Raw genomic sequence first — 27459 nt, forward strand, 5'->3', positions numbered from 1 at the left:
AAAAAGTAAAGCCCTGGTTTCAATCAGCCATTATTTTCAATGGTCCATTAGTAATCAACTATCCTGGATTCCAAAACGTGACTACTCAAATGCCCCAGGGCAGGAGTGGCCTCTGCTGTCCTGCTGTCCTGGTTTCTGTGGTCTTCCATCATCGCCTGGAGAGCTGCTGAACATCCTGCCGGAGGTGTAGGTGGCGGGCGTGACAGTTCTTGGTTCCCAGATCAGATCTTAGGATTTGTCCTACTCTGTGCTCTGCCTGGAGGCCCGTGGGGCTCAGAGCTCAAGCTTCGAATAGGCTTGGTACAGGGCCCTGGGAGGCCCCATTGTCACCCAGGTGAACTTTGGTGGACTGGCCCAAGATATTAGCCACAATTTATGAAATTATTTCTATGCTAAAACCACTTCCAAGTTCCAAGAACTTTTCAAGAACATTTTTGCAAGTCTAATCTCAAAACTGACATTTTTCCTTTTTTAAAATCTTCCCTAGAGCTCTTTTCTAAGCACTTTCAGTAGTGACCTTCACTTTTTTGTCTGTGGTACCCATTCCCTCTATATTTAGATATTTTTTTCATCTCATATCCCCAACTAGATGTGAAAGTTCTTTGGGCAGGAATTATGACTTATACCAATTTGTGTTTACCGTGATTGGTCAAAGACTACCTAACATGTTATAGAGACTCCATCAATATTTGTTTAATCATTTTTTGAATGAAAGGATAAATGATGCTCAGTTCATCCTCTTTATGACACAGTGAGGCAGAGCTTTCCTCGCTGTCTCTATCACCTTTGTTCTTACCTCTCCAGAGCAGTGGGAAGGCATGGTAGTGGCTGCTTCTGAAGGTCACTGAGCCAGGGGCCTTTCCCCTTCTTACCCAGCCCTCACCATGGACTTGACCCCTTTGGCAAAATATTAATTGGTACTTTTGGGAGCACTTTTTAACTCCTTTCCCACATGTGGGTGAACAAAGACCTCAAGGTCGCTTCTTGTTTGTTGATTCAGTAATGTATATAAACATTACTTTTGCCGAAACCGGTTTGGCTCAGTGGATAGAGCGTCGGCCTGCGGACTGAAGGGTCCCGGGTTCGATTCCGGTCAAGGGCATGTACCTTGGTTGCAGGCACATCCCCAGTGGGAGGTGTGCAGGAGGCAGCTGATCGATGTTTCTCTCTCATTGATGTTTCTAGCTCTCTATCCCTCTCCCTTCCTCTCTGTAAAATATCAATAAAATATATTTTAAAAAAAACAACATTACTTTTTACTCTTTTTTGCATGCTGTTTATTTTTTAAAAAGTGATTTGGTTTTCTGAAGTAGAAATTAAAGATTTTTAGAAGCAAAATCTGTTAAGAAAAAAAGCATTAAAATTATAACTGGCACCATTGTACAGCTATTTATAGTTTAGCTGAATTTCTTGTATTTGTTATAAAAAGGTATTATAGGTGAATCTATAAAAGTCTAATTAAGCACATAGAACTTTAGGCCCTTCTTTTGCGTAACTGAAAATCTATGTATGACACTAAGCCTTCCCCTAACCCTCCAGCATGATCTCTGACTCTTTAAATAAGATGAATTGAGTATGGAGTCATTATTAATTAAACACAGTAATTCAGCACTTTTATCTATGAAAAATAGTAGAACGGGCCTGAGTGGGGAGGCAGAAGAGAGGTCTCTGGGAGTCTTACTCCTACTGATCCATCTCTAGGAGAATTCTTTTGTAATCTGGAAAATGCCACAGAAAGCGGCTTCCCCCGCTCCTCCCCATCGTAGTGGCCTGGGTTTAACACAATGATCCCTTCCCTGCAGTTTAATGTCTCAGAGGGGAAACAATAAAGTAGCATTGACCTTGGCTTTGTGGGAGTGTTTCCTTTCACATAAATGCTCTTCCTCTTTTGACCACAGAGGGGAGTACTGGAATTGTTTGAAGGTACCCAAAGTTAGTTCACAAAAGGGACAGACTTAAGTGACACAAAGTGTAGTCTGGGACTGGTTTACCTACATGAAATTTCTTTCAAAATACAATGTTTACTGAAGAAAAAAAACAAAAACAAAATTCAAGCTTCTTTTAATGATTTTATGTAGGTTTTCTATGTTGTGTAACCTAAAAATAGGAGTGAAAACATTTACCCGAGTTGAGGAAAAGCTAGTTTTTGAGATGTGTAGCATTATAATTTTATTTTATGATACTGCAATGAGGAAAGATCTGAAATACTTCTGTTTGGTCTGGAGAGAGAACTTGCAAGCATACTGCATTTAGTAACAAGCTATGAACTTTTGAGCACCTTATTATGTTCAGTAGGGTGTGAAAGGACCCCATTTTTTTTTTAAATATATTTTATTGATATTTTTACAGAGAGGAAGGGAGAGGGATAGAGAGTTAGAAACATCGATGAGAGAAACATCGATCAGCTGCTTCCTGCACACCCCCTACTGGGGATGTGCCCGCAACCCAGGTACATGCCCTTGACCGGAATCGAACCTGGGACCTTTCAGTCCACAGGCTGACGCTCTATCCACTGAGCCAAACCGGTTTCGGCAGGACCCCATTTTTTATATGGAGTACTCTCATAATTTAGTTTATGACAGTTTAGATATAGTATCTGGGGTTTACTTAAAATTGCCATGTTTCATTTGCAGAATATATGACTTGACAATTCGTTTGTATTTCAAGGAAATTAAATCTTAAAATTTTTTTTGGACTTGGATTAACATTCTTAAGTGGCATAATTTTTTAATTTCTAAATATTCACTGTATGCTCGCCCTGGCCAGTGTGTTCAGTGGTTAGAGTGTTGGCACTTGCACTGAAGGGTCTCGGGTTCGATTCCCAATCAAGGGTACATACCTGTTGCAGGCTCAATCCCTGGCACTGGTTGGGGTGTGTTCAGGAGGCAACCAATCCATGTGTCTCTCACATCATGTTTCTCTCTCTTTCTCTCCCTCTCTCCCTCCTCACCTTTCCTCTCTTCCACTCTCCCTAAAAAAAAAAAAAAAAAAGAATCAATGGAAAAGCTATCCTGGGGTGAGGATTAACAAAACAAACAAGCAAAACAAAAAATATTCACTGTATGCCTATATAATATTTTATATTGTGTATTGTAAAAGAAATCCCACTTTTCACATTTTTTTCATGTAGATTAATCTATATAAACAACATAGTGAAACTGTAGTGAGAATAAAATTATAAATTGGACCTCTTAGAGATAAATACTGTCTCTTTTGTTCATAAAACTTAGTTGTCTTCAAAGATGCTCTTTACTAACATGCTTTTAAGTTTAAACAATCTCCTTGCTTCTTTTATTTATTTTTTATTTAAAAAAATATTTATTATTGAAAGTACTATATATGTTTGAGCCTAATACTAAGTCTGCATTTGTTTACTTTCAAAGAAGGTTGTAATTTTTGATATATGTTTTTCTTTTTAAGATTGCATTTTGGACACTTGGATTTATCCTCTCTCAACCCAGTATTCACAAGGCCATTACGGAAGGCATATCATCTGTGTTTGGCGCAGCAGGTACTAAAACTGAATTAAATTACATAAGTGAAGAGACATCAAATAATGTGTGCTCATTACACATCACAAGCAAAGTCAACTGCCCGTAATTTCATAGAAATTCCATATAGTCCAAAATTGAACATAATTGATGTGTTGTAGGACTTACATGGATTAGGTAAAATCCTGGAATTGAATTACTATCAAGGATTTTAGAGGTCAGCTTGCCTAACTCCCTTATTTTCCAAATGATGACATAAATGCTAGGGAGATGGTGATTTGCCCAACTTCCCTACATAAACTTAAATATATAATGTGCAGGGCTTTTTCTTCTGGTCTTCTGGCCCCTTACTTCAATTGAGCTACAAATCCATAATTTTGGAATTCAGGATTTTCCTTGTTTCATAAAAGTAATATGATATATAGTGCATATATTACATAACAGTACTAATGAGGTAGGGAAATCAGATAACATTCTACCACCAAAGGAATTCGTTTAAAAGTTACAGTTGTTAGAGATTTCAGGGTTAACATCAGAGATAGGAATTGCTCCCTTTCTTTTTTGGTTCAGACTCCATTCTTTTCTTGTCATTTGTTTTAAAAAGCAGAAATAATCTGGAACGGAGAGGGCTAAGCTACTTGTTTATTCAGTATAATCTGACTTGTTTTGGAGTGGATTTAAAAAAAGACTTAGTATGTCAAATTATGTATTCTAATATGAAAAGAGTAACAAATGTCTTGGTTTTGGGGAAGAAAACAATATAATAGTAGGACAAAAAGGATCATGACAATTAACACTTATCCTTCTCCCCTTCATGATTGCTAAAAATGTTTTATTTGGAATTTTTAATTTAATTTTGACTACTTCTTGCTGAGTTAAACCAAAAAGCAAATTGGCCTGACCAATGTGAGTATCTGAGCCCTACAGTTCTGAGACTTGAGTGTGAATCAGCAGGCGCTGGATCTCATCTTAAAAATGGTGAGCATTATACTCACAGAGGACCAACAGTGCTCACAAGGTAGATTTGGCGATATTGTGGAAAATCGAAGAGAAGGCTGCCTTTATGGAGCTTTCATCTACAAAGCTAATGGAAATGCATGCACATGCCTGCGTGTCTACAGATGATAAGAGGGAATGTGTCCTTGATTGTCACAAATTCTCCGGTACCATTTCCTCACTAGAGCCTTGTCCTGATTTAGGACTTTCCAAATTCTTGGTCTTTAGGAAATAAAAAGGTACAGATGGGAATGGTGGGAATAATGTGGGAAGCCTATCTGACCCCAAGACATAACAATTAAATATTACATTAATCTAAATGTCTACAATGCTTGAAGCTTGAATTATTGAACACAGTGGTAATGGAGAAAGAGAAATCTTTTTCTCTTCTCCATGTTCTGTTTGTTTTTTAGAACCTATTGTTTTCCTTTGACAGAAAATTGCTCCTTCAAATGTAGTACCAGCTATACTTTTGTCAATGCTTCCAATTTATGAGACTATTGTAGAATTGAAAACAATTTATAAAAAAAAATATATCCATCATTTCTTGCCATGCCTCTGTATTTCAGATCAATGCATGCATAAGCCGTAGTAGTAGCTCAGGAATTTAGATGTTGTGAGAGGAGACTATAGGTCTTTGATGGTTGATATCAAGGAAGACATCTGTGTACCTGTACAAAGATCCTGTCAAAGAAAGAACATTAGAGTGCATGGAACAAGGATCTGACTCAGTATGTCAGTTTTCCCATTTGTATGCTCTTTTCTATCACAAGATCACTATTTCCTTCTTGGAGATGTCCTCAGTGAATTTCCAATTCTGCATCTCTCTGGCCTCAAAACTCACCCCTAGAGCCCATCACAGACACTTTGCCTAACTTTCTTATTAAACAAGTTTAAGGGTAAAGGCTACTACTGTTGAATACTTGGTCTTTTGTGTCTGGCTTCTTTCACTTAACATAATGTTTTATATTGTTATGTTTTACTTTAATTGATTTTTAGATGTTGAACCACCCTTGTATTCCTGGGATAAATCCTACATAATCACGGAGTATAATCCATATAAGACATATAATTTTCATATATCACTGGATTCAGTTTGTTAGTATTTTGTTGAGGAATTTTACACTAACATTAATAAGGGATATTAGTCTATAGTTTTCTTGCAATGTTTTGGGGTGGTTTTGATAGTAGGATACTTCTAGCTTTATAGAATATCTTCAGAAATGTTCCCTATTCTATTTTATTTTATTTTTTGGTAGAATTTTTAAAGGATTGATGTTAATTCTTCATTAACCATATGGTAGAATTCACTAGTGAAGTAAACTAGTCCAGAGATTTTCTTTGTGAGAGGGTTTTAAAGAAATTAAATATCTCCACTTACAAGCATATTCACATTATCCATTTCTTCTTGAGTTTAGTTTTGTAACTCCTTAAGAATTTGCCCATTTTTATTTAACTTGTTGGCATACAATTATTCATAGTATTCCCCATAATCCTTTTTCTTTGTTAGGTCACAAGGAAAACATCTCTCCTTTTCATTTTGGTAATGTGTTCTTTTTCTTTTTTTCCTCCCTCCCCCTTGGTCAATGTAGCTAAAGAGTTGCCAGTATTATTGACAAAGAACTAACTTTTGGTTTTGTTTGATTTTATTTTTTCTTTCGATATTCTAGTTTATACTTTATTTATTTCTATTCTAATCTTTATTATTTATAATTTCTATCTCTTTCTTGATATTCTCTACTTAGTTCTTTGACTTGATTTTTTAGTTCTTTGGGTATATTTAAAACATCTGAAGTCTTTTTTAGTAAGCCCAATATCTGACTTTCTTCAGGGATAGTTTATATTGATTGCTTTTTTCTCTGTGTATGGTCAGTATTTTTTTGTTTCATGTCTTATTTCATATTTCCTTTTGCATGTCTTATAATTTTTTGCTGAAAACTGGATATTTTTAATAACATAATGTGGCAACTCTGGAAATCAGATTCTCTTCTCAGGTTTATTGTTATTGCTGCTTATTGTTGTTTGTTTAGTGATTTAGTTGGTATTCCTTATCATATGTGGCACTTATGTCTCTGCTTTGTTAGTTTAGTGGTCAACCGATACTTGGGCAGAGTATTTTTACACTAGGAACCAACAAGTCTCCCATTCTTTGCCAAGGGACTCTGCGTGCATGTTGAGGCCTACTTCAACACATGGCCAAGCAATTGACAATTCTGCCTTAGCTTTTACTTCCTGCTTGCACAGAACCTCAAAGTCAGCCATTGTTGAAACATTGGGACTTCTCAGGTCTTTTCAGAGCACGAGTAAAGCCCTGGGCATTTGTTCAGTCCTACACAAGTGCATGGCCTTCAGTATTTCCAGGAATGCATTGGAACTCTTCAAAGCCCATAGGACATCTCATTTCCTAGCTTTTCATTTTAATATTTTGGGTTTACTTGTTGTTTGTCCTAACTGTTATCTATTGCTTCAGGTAGCTGCCAAGTTAAACAATTATCTTTAAAAGTTTTCAGCCAACATCCCGGAGGAAAAGACTTTTTCCACTGGGGAGCTCCAAGTCAGGTCAGATCAAGACAGTCTTGCAAGTGGGATTTTCTAGGGGACTGCCACACAGGTCAAGTAATGATAATTTTCTAGGAACAAAGCTTCGGAGTAGTTCCAACCCTATTCTCCCCCATCTGGTGGCTGCAGGGCAACTGATTGCCATATGAATGCAAATATCAATATTCAAGGTTACTTGGGAGCTTGAGAGAGGGGGATGACAATAGGGCAAGCTAAAATGTCATTAAGCTTGCTGTTTTTACCAAGATTCAGCCATTTTTCTTGGATATGCACTCCCTGAATTGCTGTAAGCCCGTGTTAATTTTCAGAGTTCTGAAAAAGTGATCCTGACCATTTTTACCATATTTCTCATCGGTTCTAAAGAGGGAGTTTTGGAAGTCTTTTTTTAGCTGACATAACCCTGAACCATACGTTTCAAGATTTTTTTTTTAGGAAACCTTCCAGATGGATTAAGCCATCCCTTCATTGACTTGGCTCTTTGAGAAATGCCAGGGCTGTGAAGGGGAGTGAGGTGTGGTGCAAGGTGCTCTCAAGGAAGCTCATGAATTGCTTTTCTGTCATGTGAAAGCAGGTTGGGGAGTATCTAGCAGATGTTAGCAGAGAAAAAGGAATATTTCTATTGTTTTATTGGAGATGTGTACCTGCTGGTGAATTCTGTAAGTTTTCTGTGCCTGGAACCTTTCCCTTGTTCTTGCTCATCATTCAGCTTGAATGTCATTTCCTCAGACAGGACTTGTAGACTTACCCTATCTAAAGACATGTTCCCTAGCTCTGCCCCGGTGTTTCTCTGGCTCATCTTGCTCCTTATTCCCTTCATACGCATGATTATTTATTTATTAGTGTATTTATTTATTTATCCTCCACCACCTTCACCAGAACATAATCTCTCCAACAACAGCAACAATGTCTGTTGTGCTCTCTATAGTATCTTTAACTGCCTAGAACCAAAAAATTACTTAACAAATATTTTCTGAATTTAATGAACAAATATAAGGATATATTTTTAAGAGATGAGTGTCTTAGTCTAGCCTTCATTTGCAGCTCTGTCTCCTATCCCATTAAACAGTTCAGAGGCCCTAACCGTTTTGGCTCAGTGGACAGAGCCTTGGCCTGCGGACTGAAGGGTCCCAGGTTCAATTCTAGTCAAGGGCATGTACCTTGGTTGTGGGCACATCCCCAGTAGGGGGAGTGCAGGAGGCAGCTGATCAATGTTTCTAACTCTCTATCCCTCTCTCTTCCTCTCTGTAAAAAAATCAATAAAATATATTTTAAAAATTGTTTAAAAAAAAAAAAAGAAAAAAAAGTTCAGAGGACATGAGTTAGTTTTATGTAAAGAAGTTTTTGACAATTTTCTGCACTGAATTTTTGAGTTAGCAGGACCCTAGTCTCAGCCAATATCTAATCAGTAATATGGGACGCTGAGTAGTTTCAAACCCAAGAATCCATATGAGTGGTAATGAATGCTAGCATTTCTCAGAGTTTTGAATTCTGTAAAGCATTTTCTTGCCTAACATTTTATTTTATCCTTTGATCTTCAGTGCAACCTACATTATCATGTCATGGGGAAGCTGATAAAGAATATTTTACTTTGATACAGAGTTTTGGGGTATAATTCCTGGAAATTAGTCATTTAGTTTTAACTTTGAATTTATAAATTACAACGTATTATTTCAATAGCTTGTTATAACCTCAGAAACACAGTGTAAGAACTGAGATCAGATTTCCTGGGTTTAAACCCAGCCTTATTTAAGTTACCAAATTTTTGAAACCTATTTTCTCTTTGGAATAATGGCAAAATAAGAATGCCCATCTCATGGAATTATTAGGAGACTATATATATAAAACCCTAAAATGCAAATAGACCGAACGGTGGAACAACTGAATAATGGGTCGCTATGACATGCGCTGACCATCAGGGGCGCGCGCAACATGGTGAGCGTCAGCAAGGTGGGCATCGGCTGTGGTGGGATGGTGGAGCAGGTGAGCAGGGCACCAGACCAAGGTGGGGCACTGGTCACTGTCATTAGGGCAAGCCTCTGGTAGTTACTGAAAATTCTTTGCTCCTGCACGCTGCGGTCTCACAGGCACTGGCACCTGCTGCCAGTGCCAGCCCCGCTCACATCTGCTGCTGGCGCTGGAGCCACCGCTACCGGCACCCAGTGCCAGCCCCGATCACTTGGCGCCATCAGTGGATGTGAGCAGTGGCTGCCGGCCCCGATCGCCTCTCAGGGCTTCTCCACCTCCCCCTGCTCCTGAGGGGTGATCGTGGCCAGCAGCTGCCTCTCGCATCCACTGCCAGTGCCGACCCCGCTCACACCTGCTGCCAGCGCCCAGTGCCAGTCCTGATCACTCAGCGCCATCAGCAGGTGTGAGCGGTGGCTGCTGGCCCTGATAGCCCTGAGGACTTCTCCACCGCCCCCTGCTCCTGAGGGGTGATTGGGGCAGCAGCCACTGCTCACACCCCATGACAGTGCTGGTCCCACTCACACCCGCTGCTAACGCCAGCCCCAATGGCTCCGCGCCATCAGCAGTTGCAAGTGGGGCCTGCACTGCTGTCAGCACATGGGAGCGGCGGTGGTGGTGTGAGCAGGGCTGCCAGCAGACAGGGGGCTGGGGGCCGCGGCCGGAGGGGCCAGGCTGGGGCACGGAGGATGGCCTGAGACCCGCCCCTGTGCCCACCCCAGCCTCGCGGCCCACAGTTCCTTTCAAGGTGCACGAATTCATGCATTGGGCCCCTAGTAGCAAATATAAAGTACATGGCACAGTGCCTGTCTTATAAGTCTTAACTACAACCAAACAGATATAATTATATTAGTTGTATGGAATTTTGTAATTTTCCCATATCATGAAATTAGTAACTATCATGACTTTGAGTTTTCTTTTTTCAAATATTCATCATTATTTTTTGACATAATAAAGTTTTCTCGAATGTTTACAGCAATAAGCAAATTACTTTCATATAAACTATCTTGTAAAGGGGCTGAAGTGCAGCAAAAATACAGCATGAGGCTACTTATGTCTAATACTAGAGGCCCGGTGCACAAAATTTGTGCACGGTGCGGGGGGGTATGTCCCTCAGCCCAGCCTGCACCCTCTCCAATCTGGGACCCCTGCGAGATTGGGCCTAAACAGGCAGTTGGACATCCCTCTCACAATCCAGGACTGCTGGCTCCCAACCGCTCACCTGCCTCTGCCTGATTGCCCCTAACCGCTTCTGCCTGCCAGCCTGATCACCCCCTAACCACTCCCCTGCCAGCCTGATCAATGCCTAACTGCTCCCCGGTTGGCCCAATTGCCCCTAACTGCTCTCCCCTGCCAGCCTGGTCACTCCTAACTGCCCTCTGCTGCCAGCCTGGTCCCCCTTAACTGTCCTCCCCTGCAGGCCTGGTTGCCCCCAACTGCCCTCCCCTGTTGGCCCGGTCACCCCTAACTGCCCTCCCCTGCTGGTCTGGTCACCCCTAACTGCCCTCCCCTGCTGGCCTGGTCACCCCCAACTGCCCTCCCCTGCAGGCCTGGGTCCTCCCCAACTGTTCTCCACTGCAGGCCTGGTCCCCCCCAACTTCACTCCCCTGCAGGCCTGCCCCCCCAGCTGCCCTCCCCTATAGGCCTGGGTGCCCCCCAACTGCCCTCCCCTGCTGGCCTGTTCTCCCCTAACTGCCCTCCTCTGTGGCCCGGTCACCCCTAACTGCCCTTCTGCTGGCCTGCCCCCCCCAGCTGCCCTCCCCTACAGGCCTGGGTGCCCCCCAACTGCCCTCCCTTGCTGGCCTGGTCTCCCCCAACTGCCTTCCCCTGCTGACCTGGTCACCCCTATCTGCCCACAACTGCCCTCCCCTGCAGGCCATCTTGTGGTGGCCACCTTGTGTCCACATGGGGGCAGCCATCTTTGACCACATGGGGGTGGCCATCTTGTGTCTTGGAGTGGTGGTCAATTTGCATATTACTCTTTTATTAGGTAGAATTACCCTAGGGGATAGAAATAACAGCAATAAGAATAGCTAATACAGAGCATTTACTAAGTACTAAGCCCTCTTCTATGTGCTTTTTTTACTGACTCAATCCTGGAATCATCCCTTCTAAGTGATATTATTTACCACCATTTTAAACAAGAGGGAAATAAAGTACCAATTAGGTCATTTATTCAAGACCACACAGCTCGTAAATGGTAGAACCATAATTGAACCAAAGGCTGTCTGGCTATGGAGTTGATGATGCAAATGAATAAATCTCCTTGCCAAATTTTACTCAGCATGTCTGAAGTAATATGCTTAGATCCAAAGCATGATACATAAGTAAACTCCAAAAATAGGAAATGATTATGTATAAAAGGAAAACCGAGTAAGGTAGGGAGGGTCAAGAGTGCCGGGAGTAGGCAGGTGGTAGCATTAAATAGTCAGATCAGGCCTGATTGGCAGGGATTTCAAGATGATTAGGATTTAGACTGCAGATGTCTGGAGGAAGAGCTGGTTGGGGTCTGGTAGGCAGGTGTGCCCTTACTGTGTTCTCACAGAATTCTCTGAGGTCATTACTATCAGTGGCACTGATTTAACATATTTAGAGAGACTACACCAAGAGGAGAAAATGTCTTGGCTTCTAGCCCCACTGAAATTCACCTCTTCTCCTTTTGACAAGCATATGCCATGGTGTCCTTCCTACTTTCCATCACTGTGAGAACTGGCTGGTTCGTGGCTTTCAGACTTGCATTTGACCCATTTACATGTTTCAGATTAAAGAGTCCACTGCACATTGATCGATCACAGCAGAAAATCTGGGTAGATGCTTCTTCTCTTGCTCACCTATCCTCTCTGACCTCTACTGGCATCAAGCCCCTCCCCCTCTTGTGGCTCCATTCACTTTCCCAATAGCTGGACGTTGTCACTTCTGTTTCTCCACATTGTTCACTCTGGTCATTCCTTCTGTAATTTCTATGCAAGGCTTAAAGAGGCAGCAGCAGAACCTTATTATAGCTGATTTAGCTAAAAACCCAATGTATTAAATGCTTGGCAGTTCACAGACTTCAGGAGGGCTGGGCAACCTGGCATGGAAGGTGTATGGCCTGAAATAATGCCCTAAATCAGGCTGCAGAACGGGTGTGGCAAGCACAACACTGCCACCAAAGCCAAGCCCATGTGGCCATTGGCAATGGATGCTGAATGACTTTGGGGCCCCAGAAACTTCCTCCTGCAAAGGCTACCAGGGAACATTTTCTCAGCCTCCATTTCTTTACATCACTAAGTCTTGGTTCAAAGTCTAGTCTGGGTTGATAGACTGATTGACAAAGTCTTATTTTCATGTCAATGTCTTAGCTTCAAGGGAGGGGAAAGCAAAAATCTGGCTTTTTCCTGCTCTGTGATGGTAGGCAAACTGTCTGTTGAAATACAGGGTTCAAATACTGTGCAGCCAAAACTGACAAATGTCAAGGTGTGTACATAACATAATATATATTTTTACATATATGTGAGTATAAAAGGTATGCATATTTATTATGTTAATGTATAAATAAATTTGTATACATTTTATAAATATAACTGTGTGCCTTTATATATATATACTAGAGGCCCAGTGCATAAAATTCATGCACGCATAGGGTCCCTAGGCCTGGCTGGCAATCAGGGCCGATCAGGTTCCCCGCCTCCCCGCCTCCCTGCTTCCCCACCTCCCCACCTCCTCCTTCCCTTGCTCCCTCAGCACCCCGCCACCACCGCTGCCGGTCACCTGCCATGTTCCATGCCACCCCCTGGTGGTCAGCGTACATCATAGTGAGCAAACGAACTCCCGGTCTCCCTGTAGAACACCGGAGGGGACACTTTGCATATTAGCTTTTTATATATGTATATGTCTGCGTGAGTATATACATATATCCCTTTTATTTCCCAGTGAGGTGACCCCTTGCTAGTAAATTCCATGAAAGCAGACTAAATATAGTTAAATCACCACACTTTTCTCATGAAACTTCATGTTTGTATGAACTTCAAGCTATGGACAATTTCAATAAAAAGTGCAGTATGAACCGAAACACTTGTGTGTTCTGTCCAAAGACAAATGTTCGTCTTCTTTATCCTGTTTATTTAAAAATCCGCTCACTGATAGTTCAACCAAACTTTGTTTTGTATGTTTTGATAAAAAGAATTTTTTCCCTAAATCTCCTCCTCTTCATATAGGGTTTTAACTGTTCTCAATATAGTTAACATTGCTATATCCACAAAGCTGAAGAAGGAAATTAAGTTATTCATATTTTTATTTTAACATTAAGCTATATATTATGACATTCAATTTTATTTATTTAAGTGTTAGTTTAAGTAGCATTCCACTCACCTACTATTATGGTTTACTCTTCTTTTCATTTGAGTTAAAATACAGGCATATATATTTAGATGATTTTTGCATTTTTAGCCTCATTGTACTTTGCTTTTTCAAGATAACTACTAAAGGATTACTAGATCATAAAAGATTCATCAATATAACATAAATAGTCATATTTATGGGCAGCTGACCTAGCACACTCCCAGGCTTTAATATTTGAGTCCTGTTTAGATAGTGTTTTAAAGCAACATTCTTTTCTAATTGAGGACTCTCACTGTGAGTATCTGGCCACCAGTTGCATTTAGCTCAGTCCATCTATTTTTAATGTGGGGTAGCACTCACAGCACACTTTATTTTTATTTTTATTTTTGCCATTCACTTTTATTGTGCCTCTATTTAAGGAAAAGTTTACTCAATTTTTTTTCTGTTAATTTATAATGAATCAGGTTAGATAATGGAAATGTACCTGCATAGGATTGACTCATTCATATCTTACATACATGATTTGTGCGTAAGAGTCAAAAATGTGATTCATGAGTTTCAGTCCTGTTACTCACTAATTATATGACTTTGGATAAAAGAGAAAATTTACTCAGAACCAACCAATAATGTTTTTGGATACTCCTGTGTTCTGATTTAGCGACAATCCGAATGGGGACATACCGACACTGTCAAGTGGCCAGGTGCCATTACATGGTGACATTGACTCAGAGGGCTCTGGTAGCCATACAATAGTGAGAAAAGATTCTGTCTCTGCTCACGATTATCCTATCTAATAAAAGAGAAACATGCAAATTGACAGTACCTCCGCTACGCCTACAAGCCATGCCCACCAGCCAATCAGGAGCGAGTATGCAAATTAACCCAACCAAGATGGTGGTTAATTTGCATATCCAGGTGCAGAGTGAAGACTGAAGACAGTGTAGAAGGAAGCCAAGCGCTGCAGAAGGGAGCGAAGCTGCGGAGAAGCAAGCGGGATGGCAGAGAAGGGAGGGAAGCAGGCGGGGTGGCGGAGACGGCCGCAGGAAGCCCTATTCTTGCAGGAATCTTCCTGCAACAGGCCTCTAGTAAACAGACATAAAAACCAGCAGAGTGATAAATGAAGCTCAGGTTTTAGGCAAATTCCATGTTATTTGCATTATTTGAAATAGTTCATTGTTTTTACTTCATTGCATTTAAACATTTGTACTTATTCTTGAAACTTTATAGTTATATCTTACCCATATTACAACTTGTATGCATCTTATATCTACTTGGATGTGTCTAGTACCATCTTGCCAACCAATAATAACATTCTTGGAGGCCCCTATGATGGTCTAACAAAGACCCAAGTCCCTCCAGCTAACTAAGGAAGCTCACCCTCATTTCTCCTCTGCAGCTTGCCAGGGCTCAGTGGCTGATAGCCAAACTGGTGTCTGTGGTAGATTCTTGGCCCTTTGCGCTGCACCTTGACTAAACTATTGAGGAAAGAGATCAAGTAGCAGAGTCAAGGGCACTCCAATGGAGTTATGAACAGAGGAAAGTTATTTTACTTTTTAAAAATTCTTCTGGTAGCCTGACAATATGAACCTAATATGGCTATTTTGGAGGTTTTAGTGTATCAGACAGGAAATTTCTTACGTAGTCTCATTTTCCTTTGCTAACCCAGCTTTTAAAATCCTGGAATGGACCCAGAAAACATTCAATTGTCTTGGAGCTCCTCACAACCTACTTCTCTTATTCATCAACTTTGAAGGACATAGGTAGATTACCTAAGAAAGTATGTATAAATGCAGGAGATTTCATCTGAAACTATTCTTTTCCTCCAAATATGTAGTTTTGTTATGTTCTTTTCCACTTGGCCTTAAAGACCAAGATGGTGTCATTTTGGAATGACTCGTTACTTTCTGATCCCCTAACCCGGCTGCAGAAACCAGCATGGATGGTATCTGGCCCAAGAGATTTCCCAGCAGATGCATTTCCTCCACCGCTTCCTGCCTCCACCTGAAGGGCGTCTTGTGATACTATAGCTCAGTCTCTCCTTTTTTATTGCATAGCTTCAGCAGGTGGGGAGAGATACCTCTGGTGACTGTAGATTATTTGATATCCCTCTTCAAATGTACCAACCTGGAGAAGGTCCTACTCTGGCACCTCCTGTTTTATTAAAGCTTCCTATTCTCTCACCGCAGTGCAGCACCTGTAACCCGCCTTGTTTATCCTCTGCATTTTTCATTTAGACACAGTTCTTTTTAGAGTGTTCTGTTGGAGAATTATTCAGGCATTTGGATAATCTTTTTGCCTCTTTAGAAAAGACTGAGATAAAGGTCTTTAAGTTGGGTCAACATCTCTTCAGAGAACACAATCCAAATTTAGAGTCATCATGCAGTTTATAAGGGTATTTCTAGATCAAAATTTATTTTATGTCTTATTATCTACCCATTGTTATCTTATTTGGTCAGTATCTCACTCTTTTATTTATTAGATATTGGACTATGTTCTGAAAAGTGTTATGATATAAAGCAGGGTAAATTTTACATTCCCATAATAGGGAAACTGATAACCTGTTTTTAATATATGAGATTAGTATTTCTTAAAATAACAGGATTTCACGCCCCCCCCCCCCCACCAGAAGGGAATCTTACATGGTTGACTTGGTATAGTAGCATTAAACTTTTCTTGAAATGATAGAATAAAATTTGGTATATTTTTATAAGTGCATGTATGGATGGGAAAGGGTTGGGGAGGGTCAGTCTGTTGATTCTTAACTCCTTCCTCTCCTCCCCTTGAGGGACAGATAAAACAGTGGTGTTGGACAGGTACCATACGCTGCACACACTTTAAGCAGAGATAAAAGAGTGTTCATGGTGCCTGAACAAGGAAAAATGTTCCCACACAAGGGGGTGAGTCATGCCCAGGCTGTGTGGGCTCTTCATCTCTTGGGAAGGAGTGTCCCAGGCTTAAGGGCCATTCTAACGTGACTGAGTTGGGTTGAAAGACTGCACATGATGGCCTTTCCCAACAGTAGGAATACGTGTTTTTGATAATAAAATTTTATGCTAAATCCTTCAGACACCAAAAAGCCATATCCACCCTGGACAAGTCAGAAGAACCAGAGTTGAAAGCTCAAAAACGACTGAGGTAGCTGGCAGAAGCGTGTGGTTAGAGGGAAGAACTGAAGGAGATGTGGACTTTCCAGGCTGCAGCTGTGACCCCTAACGCCTCACCCATATTCAGCGTCCACAGACAGTCTCCAGGCTTATTCTTTGTTTTCCCCACACTTTATCCACCACAAGTATCTTAAGCTGCTTTTTAAACCTTCCTTCCCATTTATATCTGTCCTTTCTACTCATGTAACTGGTATTTCTCTTGCATAAAGGAATTGGGTTGGTGTACAACCTATAGGGAGGAATTCTAACATTTTATAAAATCATATGTTTTAATTAAACAACCTAAATTAAGAATAAAGCCTACCAATTTAAATGCCAAGCCTTTTAAAATTAACATACATTTAATTAATTATAATGAGAATTCCAGTGTTTTTTGGGGAAAATTAACTGAGCAACTTAAATATTACTTGAAGAGTAAATGTGATTAGATATCAGAATTATTAGAAATATAAACTAGTAAGGCCAGACCTGCCCTACCAGGTTTTAACACTGATGATAATGCTGCTATTAAAAAAGAGGACACAAATGTTACAGGAAAACCAGCGGATCATCACAACCCTTATTCATTTGCTATTTGCCAGCAGAAAGCAAATTCAGTCTTTTCTTTCAAAGCTAAAAATAATTAAAGGAGAAAAGTAATGTTTACACTGTTTAACATTCTTGAGGGAAAATTTTCTAAACTATCAACAATTGCAGTAAATTTATATTTTAAAAAACCTGCGGTCATTGGGGAGACTCAATAAAGAATTCATAGGGAACTGCGGTGAACAAGAAAGCATTGAATGTCGTAGGCTGTCACACACATCCTAATCGTTCATCTACTCTCATCTTCTCTCTCTTGAATTTGCTATCAATTTAACTTAATATCTTTCTCACAGAATTTAGTCTCAGAACCTTTACTATAATGCACATACACAATAATGTACTTGCACAATAATGAAATTAATCTTTTGTAAACAAAAAGACAAACCCAGAGTATATATTTTTCTCTATGAAAGAAGTATTTGGAAGCTAACACAGAATACTGTTTTTTCACTTGATGTTTTTGAAGGATTTCATCACTGTAAGCTTACTGTTTGCTTGATAAGGTAGTGCAAGCCATGTGTTTGCGAGAAGGGTGGACGTAGCTTATCTTTTGCATTCATGTTCTCACCTCTGGAGCTTGCCTGACTGGACCTCTTTCTATCAGCCCTTTCTTCACATTCCAGAGGTTTCAGTGAGATATCTGAATGAGACAGCAGGACCTAGCTAACCTCCAGGGATCTATTCTGCTCTTTTCTTTAATTAATTCATTACCTTTTTCATCTCTCTCTCTCTCCTCCCTCCCTCTTGTGTGTGTGTGTGTGTGTGTGTGTGTGTGTGTGTGTGTGTGTGTGTGTGTGTTAAAAAATTACATATACTCTCTACTTTAGGTACCAAATAAACCCCCATTCTATGTCTTCAGATGCCATAAATCTAGAGTTGCCCTGTACTATGTGCAGAAGGATCAGAATCAGATCAGGACATCTGCAAGAGGGAGGAGGAAAAAGGCAGGGTGGCAAGGAGAAGGGAGGAGGAGAAGGAGGACTGGAGATTGGAGGGCCTTCTTTCGTGGTAGGCTGCATTTTTAAAAGCTCAACTCTCCTATGCAAGTGAAGCCCTGTTCTATTCCTCAGGCCTCACTGCCCAGTGATCTCTCTGTCACTCCCTTAAAACCAAAACAGCATCTCCTTTTTTATTTGATGGCTTATCAGTTTATTATTCCCTTAATTCTTAGAGATGGGAAACATGGCTCAGCAAGTTGAAAACAATTTTTTAAACAGGTACATTTTTTAAATTATATTTTTCAATTACAGTTTACATTCAGTATCCTATTTCTACTACTCTTTGTTTCTCAATTCTGGTCTCTCCCTGTCCTAGTTTCACGAGTACAGCATAGTCGTTAGATAGTTATATACAACATGGTTCCCCCCTCCCCCTTATTTCCAGTATCCACCTGGCATCATCCATATTATTATAATACTATTGACTATACTCCCAATGCTGTACTTTACATCCCCATGACTGTTTTGTAACTACCAAGTAGTACCTCTTACTCCCTTCACCTTTTTCATCCATCCCCCCTCCCCACTCCTCTCTGGTAACCATCAGTCTGTTCTTCAAAAAGCCTCTCCCTTTCTTGCCCTAGCAGGTTTGGCTCAGTGGATAGTGTGTTCGCCTTCAGACTGAAGGGTCCCAGGTTCGATTCTGGTCAAGGGCACCTACCTAGGTTGCAGGCTTGATCCCCAGTAGGGGTGTGCAGGAGGCAGCCAATCAATGATTCTCGCTCATCATTGATATTTCTATCTCTCTCTTCCTCACCCTTCCTCTCTGAAATCAATAAAAATATATATATTTTAAAGCCTCTCCCTTTCTTAACACACTCTTTAGAATCTTTTGTGTCCATATCCTACTCATATCAATGGGGAAGGTCCAGCCACAACACATAATTTGCAACATTATGAAAAACCTGGGTCTTATTGTGTAGAACAATTAAGTCCCTCCAATATGCACCTTGCTTAACCAGCTTAGCTCTGTGACCTTATTTACTCACTAATTCTCTTTCATTTCTCTCTTCCTATTTCTGCTACTCTTTGTTTCTCAATTCTGGTCTCCCCCTGTCCTGGGCATTTCTCTCACTATCTCTTAGTCTGCAGGGATAGAGGGAAATACATATTTGGAGAAGGGAAAGGTCATTGGGATCTTTACACACAATTTAAAATTAATTTTCCCTTTAAATACTCAAACATCAGTTTCACAGTATTTCTTTATAAAATTTAAAAGAATAATTGTAGAAAGGGGTTTATTGCTTTCCCCATTTGGGGAACAAGTCAACAAACAAATTTTCATCTCACTGAACATTTCCAAAAACCTGTAACCAGCATGTTCTACCTATAAATAACTGTTTTAGGGTCTTTTGAGATATAAAGCTTATTATAAGTGATGCTTTCTACTTCAGTACATTTTATCAACTATTATTCTATTTGCAGTATACTAACCTTTTCCAGTGAACATGGGTTTCTTCTGAAAAAAAAAAAAAAAAAAGAGCAACTTTGTAAATATAAGAATACTAGGGCCCAGTGCATGAATTTGTGCACCTTGAAAGGAACTGTGTGCCATGAGGCTGTGGTAGGCACAGGGGTGCATCTCAGCTCATCCTCCGCACCCCTGCCTGGCCCCTCCCACCACAACCCCAGTCCCCTGTCTGCCAGCAGCCCTGCTCCCGCCACCACTGCTCCCACCTGCTGACGGCATGGAGCGATTGGAGCCAGCACCAGCAGCGGGTGCGAGCAGGGCTGGTGCCGTCAGTGGGTGTGAGCAGTGGCTGCTGCCCCAATCACCACTCAAGAGCAGGGGGAGGTGGAGAAGCCCTCAGGGGTGATCAGGGCTGGCAGCCACCGCCCGCACCCACTGATGGTGCTGAGCGATTGGGACCGGCGCCAGCTGTGGGTGCGAGCGGGGCTGGTGCTGGCAGCAGGTGCAAGTGCCAGGCGGGACCGTGGTGCACAAAAGCAAAGAATTTTTAGTAACCACCAGAGGCTCACCTGATGACAGCGACCAGCGCCCCCACCTTGGTCTGGCGCCCCCACTCACCTGCTCCACCATCCCACTGCAGTCGACACCCGCCATGTTCCACACATGCCTCCTGGTGGTCAGCCCACGTCATAGTGACCAGTTGTTTGGTTGTTCAGTTGTTTCAGTTGTTCCACAGTTCGGTCTATTTGCATATTAGCCTTTTATTATATACGATATTCCTGGCATAAAATAGAGGTATAATTTTTAAAAATTGAACTTTTGAACATTACTTAAAATATTGAAGTTTTTAAAATTCCTGAAATAAAGGGAAGAATGTAAGATACTGATTTTATTCCCCTGTGGATTACTATAAACTATTTACTATTTCTCTTTAGCTTTGTTTCTGTTCTCTAAAAATGGATTTTTTTTTCAGAAGTTTTTCTTGAGGTCTATGGTTGAGAAAATATGCCAGGAAACTAGTTTCTTGCCCTTAATCTCTTTCTACAGTTGATGTCATTGCTTCATTATTTTTTAGTAGAAGTCATAGAAATGCTTTCTTTTTCAAAGCGTTTACATAATTTCCCTAAGAACAGTCTAAAATAAACACTAATTTTTATTATTTGACTTTTATTTTTTAAATAAATTACCATAAAATTTTGGAAGCAAATTTCTTGACCAGATTTTGATAGGAATCATTGCTTAAGGTTATTACATGAGTTTCTTTATTTTTCAACCTTTATGTCATGCATTTTTATCCCAGGTTCATTCTTCATGTGTACTCTGACCTTTTGCATACACCTTTAAGTGTTTTAAACAAGCTGTTCTATGAATATGAAAAGGCAGCCTCTGCAAAGGAAAGCTTAACTTACAGCAGAGAACAACAAACAGAACTGAGAATCCATGCTTTCAAAAGTAAAGAAAAAGGTGGAGGGATGTGGAGGGATGCACTGTTTAAATTTCAGTGGAGCTTATTATTTGCTTTTCTTCATCTTTCCATGTATTCCTTGGTAGCATCTACATCTGTCTTTCATTTGTGGGAAGCACAGGGGCCCTCAGTATTCAACCCCACGTTGCAACCTCACCTTCTGATTCAGTGTTTTTAGAATATTTCTCAAAAGGTCTGAATGACTCAACAAATATCTACCATTCCTTTTCTTTTCTCTCAAAACATGGATTATTTCCCCCAAATGATTAGTTAAACCCTTATGTAATATTACCCCAGGACTATAGGAACAGATTTTCTATATTTTATATTGCGTGTGTGTGTGTGTGTGTGTGTGTGTGTGTGTGTGTGTGTGTATGTGTGTAAGGGGCAGGGGCTTAAATATTAAGGCACCAGAATAGCCATCTGTCACACTTTGGTGATTTATTTGATTTGTGTTTATTTTCATTAAGTCCAAGAAATCATATTTTTATTATTAATTTTGGTATGTAAGCGCCTTTTCTTTCTGCCTGGGCGAGCCTCACTCATCCCTGCAGGCTTACTAGTAGCTGAAACTCCAATCCTAGTCAGGAGGCGATGAACACAGCTGACACTTGAATCCTCTCTCATGTAACTCCTTTTATGGTTATTTATATCTAGATATGATGTTGGGTCCTTGTGTCCAAGCTCCTTTAATGCAATGGCTGTATTTTTCTCCTTCCTTTCTCCTCTGAGGGGAAGTGATGGGACACAGTGATCAAGGGCAAGGGTTTTCAATGTAGGTAGACATGGGTTTGCAGCACAGGGGCTTGTCTTCACACACAATAACCTCTCTGAGGCTTGATAGCTGGCAGATAGTTATAAGAAATAAATGAAGTGGTCCAAAGTATCTGTGACATTAAGTGGCCAATGCATTAGTATTATTATCTTCCTGTCTCTTATGGCACCTGTGCATAGGCTAGCACATAACAAATATGAAGCAAATTTCTATTGAGTGAATAAATGGGTGAAATAATAAAATTTCAATCCATTATATAACCTTAACAAATATAATTTATAGTTAATATGTTACTTCTTTTATTTGATTTCAAATATCCTAAGATTTGGTTTGACTTTCATTGCATTTATGCCCACAGTTAAACGACAGACTCTGAATTTTACCCGAAATCACCCATGATTTCTTCCCTGGATGTCTTCTGCACTGGTCCTGGGTGGCTTTAGGCTCTAGCGCACTTGATGATGAACTTGGCATGCTTCCAAGTGAAGCCTCCTAATTTTAGGGTCAAAACACTGGGGGAACAAACCAAAGATGTGCATTGAAATATGCACAGTATGAGTACAGAGCCTTTTCTAAGGGTTATAATAAGAAAGGTCTTTAACCTAAAGATGCTGTTTGAAAACTTAGCATATTTCCTTTTATTCTTTGAATAATCCAAGAATACTACCTTGCTTTTCCCACATCACATTGGGTTTTGAGAAACCAAAAATATTTTATCAAAACATTTGTTCTCCAAGAGTAGTCTGCAGCTCTCATACTTTTATAGGTCATAATAGATTTTAAATATTATATTCAACTCAAAAGAAGCTTTTCTTTCTATATTACATAACACAAAACATTTTTGCACTTTATAAATCAATTACTCTAATAATAACTTTTATAAAATGTCCTTTTTTTTTCTAAAAGGAGTCAGAAAAATAAAATAAAAGATAATAAAATAGAAGGAGGTTAGAATCTTCACTGTTACTAGAGTCCAAACTTTCAGGGACTTGCTCTTCATCTTTTGTTTACCTAGAATATCCACTATTCATCTCTCCATGTGGAAGTTGGGCCATTTGTTAATTTAATATGTATTTACTGAGATCTACTTATATAAGGAACTAATTATATTGGTAGCTTTAGAAGAAGATACTCATAGAATATTTAGCTTTACCTGTAGTTGAATGCGAGCACCCCTGCCTTTCACTCTCAGAATATTTTACACCTCACAGAATAGCTTCCTTGCCTACGTGGTGTACCAGTTAACTATAAGCTTGTCTCTTACCTCCTACGAGACTAAATGTGTTGCAAGAAGCCTTCATTGTTGTAACCCTGGTAGAGCCTAACTCAGCTCCTGGTCCCTATTTGTGTCAAGAATCTATCGAGTTTAATGGAGTGTGTAGGCACCCCTATGGAGATTAGTAGAACCAGAGTCCAAAAGCCCTGGTTCCCAGACTCTACTAACCAAAGACATTTGCTTCTAACTCCCCAGGAATTCCACATGTGCTGACATAGAGTGTGTCCCAGGCAGCATGGACCCATCTCTCATGCAGAATGTACTTGCTTTTAGAAAAGCCTCATCTAGAATGTAGGAGAGACATGCTGGAGACCCTATATTTCACTCTGACCCAGTCATTCCCAGTACAGTTGGGAAGCAAATAGGAAAGTTGACTTAATTTAACTGACAATGTTGTTAACTTTGATTAAGCATACTAGAGGCCCAGCACACGAAATTCCTGTGTGGATACAGTCCCTAGGCCTGGCCTGTGATCAGGGCCATCTTCCCCAGCTGCCAGCAGCTGCTGCCACCCACCCCTGGTTCCCCATTCGCCATCGAGGGATCGGAGCCTGCCAGCCAGGGGGAGGGACCAAGAGGTGGTCAGTGTGCCTCATAGCGACTGGTCGAGTGGTTGTTCTGCTTGTTCCACTGTTCTGTCGATTTGATTATTACTCTTACATATATATAAATACTGCAAAACCAATTGAAAGCTGAGTTGTTTTAATTTTCAAAATGGAAACATTTTACTTGAAATACCACCATTAGCTAAGTCGTCTAATCTGACTTAAGGCCCTGCCCATACTTTGGATCATAAACAGATTGGCCTCCATCCTTTTTCAGTTGCCTTGGGTCTGAATATTAGCTAAGCTATGCATGTTACCTTAGGAACATCTGATGCACCTATGTTTAGAGGAATCATCACTCCAGATAAAATACATGTATCTCATCACCCCTTTCCTAATATTTTTTGGGGAAACTTCTGAAATGTATGATTCAAAATAAGCAAAAACAAAAATGAATCAGCAGGGAAGAGATAGAAGAAGTAAGCCAGGTGCCTTCTCAGATCTCTTACTTTGTACTCCACCCGCCAGGCAATTGTTTCTTCAGTTTATTTTCTTTTCTTTTATTATTTAAAGTATTACATATGTCTCCTTTTTCCACCATCGACCCCTCCCCAGCCACTCCTACCCCCCAGGACAAGCCCCCACCGCCCCAGTTCCCATGTCCATTGGTTATGTTAATATGCATGCATACAAGTCTTTGGTTGATCTCTTACACCCCTCCCCCTCACCAGCACACACACACCACCCTCCCCGGCCTTCCCTCTGAGGTGTGACGGTCTGTTCAGTGTTTCTCTGTCTCTGGATCTATTTTTGTTCATTAGTTTATGTTGTTCATTATATTCCACAAATAAGTGAGATCATGTGACATTTATCTTTCTCTGACTGACTTATTTCACTTAGCATAATGCTCTCCAGGTCTATCCATGCTGTTGCAAATGGTAAAAGTACCTTCTTTTTTTTATAGCAGCATAGTATTTCATTGTGTAGATGTACCACAGTTTTTTAATCCACTCATCTGCTGATGGGCTGTTTCCAAATCTTAGCTATTGGAAATGGTTCTGCTATGAACATAGGGGTGCATATGTCCTTTCTAATTGGTGTTTCTGATTTCTTGGGACATATTCTTTGTACTTTTTATGCCAGTCTTATATTGCTGTTTCCTTAAGTGAAATGAGTATTTTAACAAGGAAGAATGAAATGGGTGAAAATTGAACACCTTTCTGACAGAGCCTGTCTTAGTCATTTGACAGACGTATGATTGTGAGAACCAAGATGGGATACAATCCATCATGTTGCAGCAATCCACATTGACTTAGTTTTTTGTGCCATACATTTTATCTTGTTAAGAGGCAATAAATGTCTAAGGCTGGTATTTAAGGAGTAATAGTAATATTAACACTAGCTGTCAGAGGTAGAATCTAACCTATGTTTATGAGCTTACCTAAAATCATTTCCTGGCCTCTATAAGTCCATTTTCTTTTTAAATTCTTTTTACAGGTAAAGATAAGATTAAAGTGTCTGAGGATGACTTGAAGAAACTCCCTCTAATTAAATGGTGTATTTTGGAAACAATTCGTTTAAGAGCCCCGGGTGCCATTACTAGAAAAGTGCTGAAACCAGTTAAAATTTTGGTAAGCTTTGGTTTGGCTTTAAAATAATCTCTCTAGGGAAAAAATGTACATATCTTTCCCATATACTATTAGGTAATTCCTTAAATTCCAGTAGCACTAAATGACCTAGCAATAGATTACTAACAAGAGTTGTACAGCAACGTTTTGTCAATGTAGAAATACCTACATTTTCCATTGGTGAAGATTTTAGCTACAATATAATATTTTAATAATCATTTTGGCTATGTGATTATGTATCAAAATTAGTATAATCCTATTTCAATCAAGCAGGTGGATTAGATAATATCTTCACTGCTGAGCAGCCATAGGAATCATGTGCAAGAGAATGTCCAACTAGAGACAGTTTCAGACCACAGATTACAGATATGGGAACAGATAATTGATATTAGCAATCAGCGTCCGAGTGAGGGAGAGAGGTCCTTTTTATGGGCAGAGTAGGAGAAAAATCTGAAGTGCACCATGAAAGGCATGTGTACATGGCAGAATTTCAGGTCAATATTTGCTGAGTCAATCAGGCAGAACAAAATTTTGTTTCAGAATGATTTGACTTAGAGCCTGCAAGATCACATTAAGTCAGACCTCCACTCTTGTTGGCTGTTTTTACACACAGCATGAGAATGCCTGGATTCAAACCAAGAACATTTTGCAGTGGTACAACACAAAAAAACAAAAAAAAAACACAGATTTTATAAAGGTTGCAACTTGCTAAATTCAGAAGAGATGTTGTTTGGCTGATCTTACATAAATTACAGGATTTAGTTTTAGTGTGATTTTAAACAGTTTTTGCTTTTAAATAATCAAATTCTTAATTACTTTAAGAGTATAAAAGAATATGCTATTATGCCACCTTTTGAAAACACTTAAACTTCTACCTATACTCTCTTTTCAAGGTTTCATATTTTTAGTGCAAAGTTAATCTGCAAGAATACCAAGCAAATAATAAACAAAGTAGTATTGGAAAATATGAATAATTAAGGCATATTAATTATCTTCTTGAGGTATTAAAATATTATAAAACTATTAAAACATGTTATTAAAACAATTAAAATGGCATCACACTGGTGTCAGACCAGATTGTCAGGTCAATAGAATAGATTCAATAGATAACAAAGAAACAAAACCCCTTATACATAAGAATTTAACAGAATAAATAATCATTATAAGTTCATGAAGAGGGAAGAGATTAATATATGGTTTGGGATGACTAAGGCAGGGAAAGGTGAGGTGGGGAGGGTAAGAGATCAACCAAAGGACTTATATGCATGCATATAAGCATAACCACTGGACACAGACAATACGGGGTGAGGGCCTGTGCTGGGGTGTAGGGGCAGGCTGGGAGAGGTCAATGGGGGAAAAAGGAGACATATGTAATACTTTCAACAATAAAGAATCTTTAAGAAGTTATAAATTGTTCCTAAACAAATAAATATACAAATGATTTCTCAAAAAAAGAAAATAAATAAAAGTGGGTACTTTTTTTTAACATAGTGGTTCTCAAACTTTTGGTCTGAGGGTCTCTTTATACTTTTCAAATTTATTGATGATCCCAAAGAGCTTTTGTCTGTGTGAGTTATATATATTTACTGTATTAGAAACCAAAGCTGAGAAATTGTTAAAGTATATATTTAGTAATTCATTTAAAAAGAACAAGAAACCCTATTACATGTTAAATTAATAGCCCGGTTTTAAGAAACATATTTTCCAAAACAAAAAGTGAAGAGTAGCATGATTTTTAAATTTTTGTAAATCTGATGTCTTGCTCATAGAAGATATCTAAATTCCTATGTATGTGTCTGCAATCAGTCAATCAGTCTATTGTGATGTATTGTTTTCATTGATGGAAATGAAGAAAATCCAGCCTCACATTGACATGTAGCCAAAAAAGGAGTGTTTTAGTAGCCTTTTCAGATATGTGTGGCTATTCTTTGATACTACACTAAAACGCAATAGTGGTATTTTCTTATAAGTTTGTTGCAATCTGAAAATATATCAGTGAATTTTTGTAGTAAGTTATGTTAAAATCCACTGGTGTATCTTGTACTTCAAATGAGTATTTTCACCCTGTAGTGATGTTTGACCTGGCAGACGCTCTGGAAAGGTCTTGGGGACTTTTAGAAATCCCTAAACCATCTTTGAAAGTTACTATTGTAGAGAAAGCCAATATTGTAGCCCCTATTATAAATTTAGGATTAATCAGTGAAACTACAAAGCAGATGAACAGGTTTGAATGTACCATATCAAAAATTAACATATCTTATTTTGTAAAGTATAATCCAAATTA

General features: G+C 39.7%; 1 protein-coding gene across 1 annotated transcript in view; it reads left to right on the forward strand.

Moving 5' to 3' along the window:
- CYP39A1 (cytochrome P450 family 39 subfamily A member 1) overlaps positions 1-27459 on the forward strand; it is an 84285-nt gene that overhangs the window by 22191 nt on the left and 34635 nt on the right. Inside the window, exons 7-8 of the mRNA XM_080665567.1 lie at positions 3421-3511; positions 25045-25178. Of these exons, the coding sequence (XP_080521693.1) occupies positions 3421-3511; positions 25045-25178 (225 nt within the window). The remainder of the gene's footprint in view (positions 1-3420; positions 3512-25044; positions 25179-27459) is intronic.

Source organism: Plecotus auritus, assembly GCF_963455305.1.
Source record: "Plecotus auritus genome assembly, chromosome: 4".
Classification (NCBI taxonomy): Eukaryota; Metazoa; Chordata; class Mammalia; order Chiroptera; family Vespertilionidae; genus Plecotus; species Plecotus auritus.